A 13108-nucleotide genomic window follows, 5' to 3' on the forward strand; every position below is an offset into this window, starting at 1 on the left:
TAAATGTAGACTGTAGCAAACACTCTAGCCTCAACTAAATAGTGAGGAAAAAGCCTTTAATAAAAAATATCTTGCTGTGAAATAATAGCAGAATGTAGAGGATATGCAAGCTCCCTAGATTTTTTTTAATTCTTATTTATTTATCTATTCTGAAAAAAACCCAAAGGTTTCTTTAGCTATTTATCTGCTATAGCCACAGATGATATATACATATTCATCTTAAGAAATGCAGCAACAGAGCAAATTCTTAATGCAGATATTCCATCTGTCCCTGCAGGTTTTGGATCATGCCTAGACATGTCATGAACAATTTGCTAAAATAAGGTTTTGATTTGTCAGATTTCACTGTCTCCAATCTAGTAAGAAGAAGGACCTGAAACTTGATTTAGAACCTATGGTTTTATTGGAGAAGTAGAAAGCCGAGGAAGGAAAAATGCTATGGAAACTTTTGTCTCCAAGATACCATAAAACTCACAGCATCAAAATATAAATGTTTTACACAGTTAAGAATCCATATGCAGCCGAATATATTCTTTCAAAAATGTTTTACAGTTGCCTTTTTTATATATAATGTATATATGTATGTATATAAAATTTTTTTTCCGTACACACACACATGTATGTGAGCACGCACACACACAGACTTATAAAATACTTTGGCAGGTTCCTTTGCAATATTCAAGGTGAGAGATGAGACTGGAATGCATTTTATTTTCAAAAGCAGTTCAAACATGCAATTCTAGTCTCTAAAAGAGAACTTAAACATTGGCCAGATATCATAAAATTACTGGCCAGATTCTTGTAAGTGTCTGAAAACAAAGAAGGATAATAGCCCTGTCTTGTTTTACATCAGCTAAAACCCAGAATCTGTATGTTCTAAGTTAAATTGTATTGCACAATGCTACAGCATTATTTTCATTGTCAGGCTATCTGGTTTATAAACAGAAACCAGGCTTCTTTTAATCAGTTCTTGGAGACCAAAGGCTGTTCAATCAAGATGTAACTCTCTGGAAACAAATTATTGATTCCATTAATAATCTGTGAAAAAATCCACAAAGACTGCTGCCATGGCCCAACACTAAGCTCAGGGAGGAGCTCCAGGCTTTAATGCATGAACTTCCATTTCACATGTGCTCATTGTTCGAGAAGGTTGCTGACCACACCACTGAACTGGGAGAAGTGTTTTGCTTCATGGAACAGGATTCCTGCAGCAGGAGAGAGTGGCTCTCAACACTGATCAGCACACTTTTTAATCTTCCAAAATCCCAGAGCAAAGAACTGAGTCAGGCAGCAGAACATAATGGAAGTATCTGACCAAAAAGAGCATCCTCATCACATCAAGTTATGCTCTATACTACAGTAAGTAGGAGAAAAAACTTGTGTTAATCAATGCTATATTCAAATAACCTGAAATTTCCTGCTGTTAGCAATGACAGACCAATAAAGATTACTGAATACCACTTTAAACTATCTGGATAAATAAAGTGATTGTAAAATTCCACATGTTCAGAAAATGGTATGGCAAACAAGGGAGTCAGAAGTATTTTCATCTCAACAGCTATTGATAACTATCAAGCAATTGTGTCACTTTAATGGAATCCATCCTAAAGAGATAAGCAGGATTCAACATTCCTTTGTCAATTTATACAAAACACCAAAGGATAAGGTAATGCATAGAAGTATTTCTGCCAAATGATTTGGAACCCTGATTTATTAGTTTTATAGAGATAATAAAACTATTTCTCTAGGTAGCATTTCTTTGCTAAAATTCCATTCAGTCTTGAACAGAGCAGATAATAAAACACATCTGTTTGTTAGAACTTTGTAATATTATGTGTGCCAAGAGGCAGAAACTCACCCACGAAATCACAATCATTATAAGTCTTGAGCATTAAAAACCCCTAAACATTCTTAACAGCTGATATGTTAAGTACTTGCCAAATTATTGAAGATTTGTACTAAAACAAGATTAAATCACCCTGAGTTACAGCATGAACTTTACTAAAACTTAAGGACAACTCTGAATTATATTTATCAGTAATATTTTTGTATTTTAGACTTATTATGTTTGTTTGAAGCACACTGCAAACTAGGAAACATATGTAAGGCGTTGAGAGATACTTTAAAATTCCTGTTAAAAAAGTGACAGTACATTGTGTAAACCCATGCAGATTCTGAATTCTTTAACTCAAGCTCCTTATGGTAAAGCATGCTCCTTGTAGCCAGCAATGACATCCTTTTAAACTGACTTATTCTCATCAAATATGTATCAATCAAGTTCATACTGGTTAATTCCATTACCACTACCTAAAAGTAAGGAAGCAAAATTATTTGCAAATTCTCATCATAGAATCTTCAATAGGATTGGTAAGACAACCACAGTGCATTCACATCTAGTGGAAATTCATGGTTCACACCGTAAGGCTAAGAAGAATAAAGACAATTTCCCTTTTTTATTTTACTGGTTTTAAACAGGAAGAGGATACAAAACCTACAATGAAAGTTGCAAAATCATTTACAGTATCAGCCTTGAGTTTTACATGTTTGCGATCTGTCAAAGTACAAAGTAAGAACTTCTCTTACCCCAGGCCACCTTTGACTTTTCAAAATTTGTCTCCATGGTCAGAGACAAACCGTGATACAAGAAAGTTAAATCACATGGCCACAAATAGGGGACGCCTCTAACACAGCAAAAACGTCATTGGACAGAGATTCTTCTTGGGTATGTTCTGTCTAAACCCAATTCTCTAAGTGACCAGAAACTTCGGTGGGCAAAGATAGCTTAAAACAGTTCCCAAAGCTTCTAGCATAACACTCCAAAGACGAGGCTGGGAGCAGCAGACTGGCCAGACCTCCATCAGCTACTTTCTGACATCCAAGGGCCTTTACAGTATGGCAGAATAAGATCTTTTGTATGAATGTGTCATATTAGCAGTTTTGCCCTTGGAAGCAGAGCTAGTCCCAAGATGAGTTTCCATTAAGTCAAAGGTCACGTGTGTTTGTCAGGAAAGGATAAATAGGGTTTGAGCTGGGTCATTAGCATCCAACATACTATTGTACCCAGTGAGCGAAGAGAAAGAAAACAATTTGTCACAGAGGATAAGACCCTGCCTAGAAATGATGCGATTTAACACCAGCTTTACAGTGGGCTTGTTGGATGAAAAGTGCGCTTGTTGGATGAAACTGGACACGCTATTCTAACTGTAAAACAAGGTAATACTATTGCTCATTTCTTAAAGTTCTTGAGACATAAATATACATATATAAAAGTATAACAGGACACTTACTGTAAGAGCTATTAGCAAAGCTTGGGATTTGGCAAACAGAAGTAACAAGTCACAGCAAATTAAATGGGATTCATTGCTATTATTACTGTAACTTCAGAAAGGCTGTGGAAGAAAGCATTTTTAATTGCCTGCCTTGTTACAGGAAAGATCAGAAGTGATGGACAGACTGGATGTCCCTTGATGTAGATGCAGTGCTCATTACATGGCACTTTCAGGACTCTATACAATAATTTTAGTTGGCATCCCATGACTACGGATCAGTTAAGAGCAGGACTGCTTAAAAAGAAAGAAAGAAAAATAGGAGTGAAGTACTTAGTAGGAAACAATGAAACAGTTAATTTCTTCCAAACATTTTTAGTTTAAAATGAATTTCAATTCTCATTTTCTGGTACATGAGAAAAATTCCAACACACTAACACACCCACCCCTCAAAACTGGAGACAAAGGGGTTCAGTTTGTCAAAAAAGAAATTTGTTTCAATTACGTATTTTTTTTTCCATGGAAAACTTCTGGTTTGAAAATGTATCAACTGTCAGTGAAGATACTTTCAACAGAACTGTAGTCACCTTCAGTTTTCATGTCTTTAAGTTGAATATCCAATTCTAGGTGAAGAAGTAGCTTGAGTGATGGGATTAGTGCACTGCCATTCAAACACCAAAATGAGGATTTTTTTTCACCACCAAACTTAAGTAAGAAAGATTTCCTCCACATATTCTTCAGTTTTAGTTATCTGTGCCTCATTTCCTTCCTTTCATACTAAATAATGGTGGCCATATACTTAATTGCAAGATTATACCAAGTATCAAGTCTCTGATTTTCCTATACCATCTCTAAGCAATATTACTAGAAACAACATCTTTTTAATTTTTTAAGAAGTCATTAGACTGATAATACATTGTGTTGTGTCACATCCAACAGAATTTTAGAACAAATTATATTTCTCAGAAACAATTATCTAAAAGTATGATTTTTTTTTTAGTCTTGGAAAAAACTCTCCAGGCTTTGACAAATTGATTACAAAGAGATTGGTAATAAATGGTGGGATCCGGCTTAATCCACCATGAAAAAATTAGCAATCTGCACATATATATCCTTCTCAAGTCAGTATAGAAGGACAGGCATTTCCTGAGAAGAAACTCACCTTTGTAAGGCATGTATCTGAGATAGACAGCAGGGCTATTCTTTCACAGGTGCTTTTATTTCCACTGCCTATATACTAAAGTTATCTTTAAGGCAGCAAAAGTTAGCAGAGGAGTATCCCACTCAAAATTGACAAGGTACTTTAACTTTCTGTCTTGTTTTAAAGACTAATCCTGTAAAAGTGATTAATATGGGACAGGAAGTTTTTATGCTCTGAATGAGCCTAGTTAACATGCACATAGTGCTAGACAGTGATTCAATGATATTGGACATTTTCTTATTGCACTTCAGTTTTGTGTTTCAGAAAATTTGTTCACTCAGCGATGCCTAACTTATTATTCCAATGTGTCCAAAAACTGACAGAAAAAAGCAGACAAGGAAATATTATGTGTTGTCAGTGCTGCAGGAAAAAAATGCCCTGGAATCATAAAGATAAGATAAAGTTGTGTTTAATATTCCAGAGGTACACACCTCTTAGAAACTGTAAGGCTAATAAAACTGCTATACATTGTACAGGCAAAACCCTACAGAACTCATGGAAGATTTGAGGGGCATAAGTGTTTCAGTATGATTCCTGTAATCACCCTGATATTCTCTAAGCTGTACCTCTCAAAGCTGAGCAGCATTTCCTTGCTAATTTTCTCTTTATGTTTCAAGTTATTTTCAGAGTAGTAAGTTACATTAGGTATACTGATGTTACTTCAACATAAAACACAATCTAGTCTTCACATTATAGCAGCTCTTAAACATAGCAAAAACATTAAATCGAAAATCTTACTTCTGATAAACTGCTTCTCTGAGTAGTGACAGTTCCAACAATGTCTCCACTCATTTGCACTGAAAGCCCTGAAGCAGCGCTGAGGGTCCTCCCCATTTGGCTCTTAGATGTCAAAGATCTGCTCCTTTGCATACTAATGATGCCTTCCCTATTTCCTTGGTTGCTAGGGGTAAGAGGCCGTGACAGCAAGCTATTTGGGGTCACAGGTCTGCTCCCTGGAGTTGATGGCCTGTTGGTTTGTGTACCAGGCGTTGGAGGCCTGCTGTTTGCAACACTGGAGACCTGTGTTCTGCTGTTAGTGGGCAGTGGTGGTGATTTGTTTCCTTGGAGCTGAATGCTCTTCCCCATCTGAGTTGGCACCTGAGGCCTTGGATTTTGGCCTTGTGTAGCTTGAAGATTGCCTTGATGGTCAGATGTAACTAAACTATGATGTTGGATACTTGGGCTTCTTGAGAGCCTTGCTTCTTCCCACAGTGCTAGGTCCTTCTCAATATCTGTGCACACACACAAAAACAAAAAAGAAAATAACAAAATAAACTCATTTTCTGTTTCTCTCTGATTTAAAACTTGTATTGATTTTCTCCAATGTAAGTGACAATCTGAAGTTGTGCATAGAAAATCTATTCACCTATAATCTATAAGGCATTAGAATTCATAGTTCAAATGTTTGACAAGGATTTGCTCAAAGTTTATTTATATTTCATTTACTGCAAACACAGCTATCCCACAGAAACAAAATATTACCACTTAATTGAACGTCAATACAACCTATAAAAATCCCTCTGATTTCTTCAAAGTTCTCTCTCTGTGGCTTTTGCACAGTTTCTCTCTGTGGCGTTTGCTGTTTCTCAGTAACAAACCAAGATGGAGCAGTGAGCTAAATTTGCCATCCTCAGCTGCAGTGAAGAGCAATCCAAAACTGGTTCAAGGTGAGACTTTTGCTTCTGGCCTTGCTGTCTATTGCCCAACCACAACTCTGGGGGAAATAACCCCTTGAACTCTGCCATGTCTGGATCTGTAATCCTGTTTGAATCTGAGTTTTGTGCTCAGGCTTGCAGTCAGTGCCACAGCAGGTGGAACATTTAGAATCCAAGGACAAAAGTTGCACACCATTTGGTGGTGCAGTCCTTACCCCTTACGCAGCCATAAGGAATAAAATCCTATTTAAAAACAGATCAGGCATAGCGATGAAAAGTATCTTTTGAATTCATTTAAATCATTATAATGCTTCTAACGAATTAAATCAGATACATCCAACAGTTAGGTGAGGGAAGCTGGAGTTTAGGTTACCATTGCTAACATAGTGAAAGTCCTCACAAGTAAAAATGTCAAACTTAAGGAACAGTTTACTCAAGTTCATTTTATCTTATACAATTGCTATCAATTTTCACTCTCACCAGCATGTACTCTACTGTAACTTGTTTTTGATAGGGACAGTTGGTTATTGTTAGAAAAGCAATGCCACTTCCCATTGAACTGTAAAGTCACAGTCACAGAAGCTGTAAATCAGCCAGCCTCTGCTGATTTAAACACCTGGTATGTGAATTTATATGAAATATGCATTTCCTTTTTATTTTTATAACAATAATTTCAGGTTCTAAAAGCCCTAAAAGAAGCAGATTTAAATTGCATGTTGGAAAATCAGATTTTCTTTCACTTGTGTTTACCAGTAGATATAAAAAGAATGCTGTCTGTAAAATTAACATTAACTTATTTTATAATAACATCTTGAAAACAGGAAAATAAGATATGTCAATTTCATGTTACCAGTCTAATACAAGATATTCTGCACATTTCAATTGCTATCACTAGAAAAGCTGGTAAAACTGAAATAGTTGTGAAAGCCTCAGATAAAAGTGTCTCCCAACTCTTTAAAGGTTAAGTGCTTTGCTGTTAGCAAATTTCAAAACAGTCATTGTTTCTAGCACATACTTAAGAACATTTCTAATTGTTACCTTGCTGACCTCTTAAAATTATTTCCATTTTGAAATAATTATGTCTTGAAGTACTTCTCCATTATGCTTTTAAAAAAAATCAATACACATCACTTTGGAACTTGTAAGATGTCTGGCAAAAATTCAGGGGCCAATAAATGACAATGTTGGTTACCTGATTTAAACCAAATAAGGAATATGTTCTATTAAATATTCATCTTAGCCTATGTCTTTGCAAAATTACAGACCTCTAACTTTCTCATGATGATTCAGTATGCTAAGAAATTATCTGAATACCGAATGATTTCCTAAGAGTTAAATAAACATTTTATTTTGGCTCATGTTACCTTAATTCCATATAGTAATCAAGCCTGCAGATAAACCAATTATCCTAATAATTTCTCCACATATAATTAACATGTTTCCATAGCATAATTATTCAATTTTATTTAGCACATATCCTCTATTTGATTTTGCTTCCAGATCAGCTTTTCAACCAGAAAGAATACCTTTACAGTATTATCTGATCCACAGTAAATACCAGAATTGAATTACAATTTAGGATTTTTTAAATCCCTTGTTAATGTGATTTAAAGGAAAATAAAATGCAGACAATAGAGCAACACAAAGGCATTTTACTTTCATATCAAGAATACCAGTATAAGGATGTGATTCATAATGTGCTTATAAACTGTTTATACATTTAACATTTTCGTGTGATAAAATATATTCCAGAAGTATCCAATGACCACAGAATCAGTGCAACAAACCAAATTGCAAGATACTGGAATAAACTACCAAAAAAAAATATATCCTCTTCTTGTGTGTGATATAAAGCAGCCACAGTAACGTAAGAGACTGGATCTTAGACAAAAGTATTAAAAGCCATATGTAGAGAAGGAAAAGAAAATTAACTGCTTCAATACCCAATTTTGTAAAAATGCTACTTTCAAATATTGAGGTGCTGAGGCTGTTGCTGGCAATTGGTGCCAGTCCCTAATTTAGGCACAGGCACCAAGTTGTTCCTTAGGTTAGGAGTGAATTTTATCCAGCACGTAGTCCCCAAAAGAAAGCCAGGCTCCTTAAGAAGATGTATCTCAGACAGGAGACCACATTTCATCATTACACAGGTAATCCAAATCATAATTCAGGCACCTAAATGCCTGGATAGGCAGTCATTTGGGTAGAATTAATAGGTTCCAGTGCACTTGGTAAGAGAACTTAAACAGGAGACTTGCTGATATCAGAGACACTTGAACTTTAGCTAATGTACACAGCATTATTATCTGAAGTCTTCTGAGCTGGTTCTTCATGAAAATTGTTATGCTTGTCTGTGAGGGGAATAATTGTCTCAAGCAGCACTGGTGCTATAATAGGACATGAATTATTAGAAGAGTCCAAAGTCAAATAATTGGGCTGTTTTCTTGTGAATTTCTCAGGCAGACAAAAATTACTGAATGGTAGAACGACTGAACCCCATGTTACAGCATTACTGAAATAATGTGCCCAAAGCCAAATGACAACAGCAGCATTGATGTGAGAGAGAAGACCTTGTAGGTCACAAAACAACAGGCTGAATTGCAGAGACTAAGTGAATATAGCTAGTTAGCTTACGGTCAATTAAGTATTTAAATTCCATATTCTGCTGAATATGGTAGTTATTACTGTCAGCTATGTCAAGGGAGATCTAAAGGAACTGCATCTTTCAGAACACACTGCGTACAAGAACAACCATGGACATGTGACCAGTTAGGACATAAATCAAAGTAGGGAGTTCTTCACCAGACCTCTCCTGAGTGACAACTGCAGCAATACAAGGGAAGGCAAGTGCTACTTCAGTGGCAGAGGCCCCTGTGGTGCTCAGGTCCCTGCTATACCACAGAAACCTGATGACCACAGCTTGGCCTGCTGGTCTCGTGGTTCTCACTAGATCTTCCTGGCAGTTTCACCTTGGAGACAGGGACCATGGAATTTCAATCTAGTTTGGCAGTGACTACATCTCTAACAGCTACAGTGACTTGAACCTGTCAAAAAAACTCCAATATCTCTGTTGTCAAAAACAAAAACCATCTAAAATATCTGCATTTGCAGACAGAATAATTTTCAGCTGTTGTTCCACTACAAGGAAAACTTTTTTTCTAAAGGGCTTCCTTAATTGTGTTCACAGATCTGTCTTCTGCTTTGACTTCAGCTGCAGCAGCCCCTAGGCAGAAGTACAACAGCTGTTCCTGTCTCTAAAGTGGATACAACTCCCAAGCCTTTCACTCCAGTATTATTGGTAGGATTAATGTCCAAAGTCTTTTAGAAAATCACACTGAAAGTGGTAAGTTCTCTGCCTCACTCTTTAAGTGACCTAGATTCAGGTCAGATAAATTTCATTTCTCCCTCCACCTTACATATACTGTCTTCATGTTCCAGTTCTGCATTACTTTTCATAGACTTGGCCTACAAAACCCAGATTTCACCATACGACTGTTGTGGTTTAAGCCCAGCTGGTAACTCAGAACCACACAGCCATTTGCTCACCCCTCCTTTCCCACCCCCGTCTCTAAGTGGAATGGGGAGGGGAACTGAAAGAATGTAAACCCCACTGGTTGAGATAACAACAGTCCAGTAACTGAAGTATAATATAAAAATACTACTACTACTACTACTAATGATAATGATAAGAGAAATGACTAGGGGAGAGAATGTAAAATTAAAAAGGGAAAGAGGAAAAAAAATAAACACAAGTGATGCACAATACAATTGCTCACCACCTGCCAACCGACACCCAGCCTGACCTGAGCAGTGATCTGGGCCTTCCAGGTGACTCCCTCCGGTTTATATACTAGGCATGATGTGCTCTGGCATAGAATACCCCTTTGGCTAGTTCAGGTCAGGTGTCCTGTCTCTGCTCACTCCCAGCTTCTTGTGCCCCTTCTCACTGGCAGAGCATGAGACTGAAAAGTCATTCATCGGGGTAAGCACTGCTCAGCAACAACTAAAACATCGGTGTGTTATCAGCACTGTTCTCCGACTAAAGCCAAAACACAGTACTGTATCAGCTACTAGGAAGGAGAAAAATAATGGTTGCAGCTGAAACCAGAACAATGACAAAGAGCATGCGTAATATAGGACTATCATGCTATAGGTCTATGTCATACCTTAAAACTAAAGCTGAAGATAGCAAATATTGATTACAAATAACAACAAATGCAAACTATATCCTAGGATATCCCTCATTAATTTTTACAGAGCTCTGAAATATATTTTCACCAAAAAAAAAAAAGGTGGGTGTGTGTGTTTGTTTGACCTTTTAGAAATGGTTGCCCCCTCGACGATGTTGCAGATGTTCCACTGCACGCAAGTTAACAGACTTCACTTAGCCAGAAGTCTCATGAACAACGGAGGCTTTCCCTGCAAGGCAATGTTTTCAAGCTGAAGGTTCACTGTAGCCTCTTCTAAAGATTACTGAACTGTAGGTAAAGCATCTTCCTTATTACGTAAGTCTTGGTGAAATGTGAAAACAAATAAATAGGTGCAGTATTGAGCTGTCAGACTGCAGTATATTTAACACAGCTTAATTACTGGTTAATTGCTGTATTTATTGTAATTACAGCAAAGATCATTACAGCTATGAACATAACAATAACTGTGCTCTTTCTCCTCAATAAAAAAACCCCCCGAAGTTTAAAGTTTTTATCTGTTTTCATCAACATGTGAGACAGATCATTTTTTTCTTCATCTATAATATTGGCAGAGCTAGCTGGGTGAGTACTGCTATGTGGTTTACAATCCCTTGCTACCATACATACCAGCTAGGTGTTTTTCCATGGTCTGAAGTTCTTTTGCTGCTAAGGAGTCCTTTAAGAGTTTCTGCCTTGGGGAACCTCCTGGTCTGACACCCATGGCATCCAGGGTCCAAACTGTCTGAGACTTACAGAGAGAAAAGGAAAAGGGAATACCTTTAATCTAGTTTCTCATTTACATGTGAAGCAATAAAAGAAAAAAAAAGATCTTGTCTTTTTTTTAGAAGAGTGAATCTGGTGCTTTTTATGTAGAATACATAACATTTTATGCAAAATATTACAAAATATCATGCCTTACCTTAAATAACATAAATCAGAGGTATTACTTAAAATCAACAGTTCTAAAGTAATTCAAATATATACCTTCGCACAAGCTCTTGTTCCGTGCTGAGGCATCATACAGGACAAATTCTTCAATGATTTACGTTCTGTGCAGTTCCAGTTACTTAGTGGGGGTTGCACTGACTTTAAATTACCATAACATTTGGCACCATATCTCTGCAAAGCAGCACTTCTGGGAATATCACAGAATTTCCTAATCAGAATTGCCAGTGCTTTTTTATCACTGCAAGAAGTATCCCTTTCAGGAATGGCAACTAAATCATCCGGGTGACATAGCAGTTTGGAAGGGATGCCAGCAAACAGACCACCTCCCCAGACGCTTCACTATTGAACACTGTGGTATTCAAAATCATTTGCATTTTCTGGAATCCACTCAATACAGTTTCAGGAAATGATTTTAAAACATACTATGACATAAACTTGGTAAGTTTTTTTAACGCTTGAGATACACAAAAAATATATAACTAAGTATATAAGACTTGGTCATAAAAACAACAAGCAAAAACACTAACTAAAGCATTCTTGACAACCTATCTGAAATAAATCATACAATATTACCTCAGCAAAACATTTAATCAATAATCTAAGAGGTTTTGTTGATTTCCTGAAGAAACAAGGCTTACGCAATGGTCTCACTGTCATTCACCTCTTCCTAATTTTTAAATCTTTCAGTAAATGTCAAACAAATTTAGAGAGGGACCATGGATTCAAAGACATTAAGCTGACATAATTTCAGGGAGAAGAATGACTGAGCAGAGGAGGGAGACCCAAACCAGTGACCCCTATCACAGAAGGCATACAGGGCTCTGCTGCTTCGCAGTGTGCTGGGCTGGAACTATATCACCTGCAGACATGTGGGCTGCTGCAGATAGCTCCTGCATGAGATGGAACTCTAAAAGGATTAATCCTTTTTGAATGTACAATTTCATGCACAATTCTGATGAAATATGGAACAAAAACTAGTCAGTGGTCTATGGTAATAATTGAAGACCAAAGTGCTCTTCTAATATTCTTCAGTCGGACTATTCAAGGTTATCATAAGGAAATTACTATGGGTTTTTATTAACTCCCTAACCTCCTAAAAACACAGGCTTCCAAATGTTAGCCTGATGAAAGGGTTATACTCTCCATGTTCTATTTTCTGGAAATGAAATAGAGTTATCTTTCTCTTCTACAAACCTCTACTGTTCCTTACATTCTGCTTTTCCCTCTACTGTACTTCTTTCCTTTATGCACAGCAATCATGTAAGACACATACAACAAAGATGACTGTCTAAGTAAAGGCAGCTGTCTACTGCCTGTAGTAGATTCAAAGATAAATGGAGAAAAATGATTCTTTAATCATCGTCATCATTATAGTGCTTCAGACATTTATAAAAACGTAAGTAATGTTTAAATTTAATCGTTTCTAATTAAGATACTCCAAATCACAAAGATCATCAAACATCAGCAATACTTTTTTATGTTTCAATACAGGTTTTAAAATCTTATATAAGTGCATGTAAGGCACTCAGATATGCCTGTGCATAAGCACATACAGGCACATAAAGGCAGGAACATGCAGGTGTTTAATAAATATGTCTGCCTTCATTGTGTTAACACAGCTACAAAGACATACAGAGTTTGTGTTCAGTTCTGTATCTAGCACAGATATATACATTCTTTCTAGGAATGTATATTAATGTATATTAATCTTGCATATGATTTAAAACAAATACATTTACATATATTCATTACCTATTTTTATATGTTCAAACTCCCTTTCAGATGCACAGTTCCAACACCCTCTGAAATTAATGAGGTAACTTTGGATTACTTTTTTCCCCAAATTTTGTA

At 36.6% G+C, this 13108-nt stretch overlaps 1 protein-coding gene across 3 annotated transcripts in view; it reads right to left on the reverse strand.

Moving 5' to 3' along the window:
- C1H8orf34 (chromosome 1 C8orf34 homolog) overlaps nucleotides 1-13108 on the reverse strand; it is a 169749-nt gene that overhangs the window by 12507 nt on the left and 144134 nt on the right. For all 3 annotated transcript variants that reach the window (XM_030500518.1, XM_030500526.1, XM_030500509.1), the window contains 2 exons: nucleotides 10937-11057; nucleotides 5206-5699 (listed from right to left, as the gene is read on the reverse strand). In XM_030500518.1, coding sequence (XP_030356378.1) covers nucleotides 5206-5699; nucleotides 10937-11057 — 615 coding nt within the window. The remainder of the gene's footprint in view (nucleotides 1-5205; nucleotides 5700-10936; nucleotides 11058-13108) is intronic.

This window comes from Strigops habroptila, chromosome 1 (assembly GCF_004027225.2).
Source record: "Strigops habroptila isolate Jane chromosome 1, bStrHab1.2.pri, whole genome shotgun sequence".
Taxonomy (NCBI): domain Eukaryota; kingdom Metazoa; phylum Chordata; class Aves; order Psittaciformes; family Psittacidae; genus Strigops; species Strigops habroptila.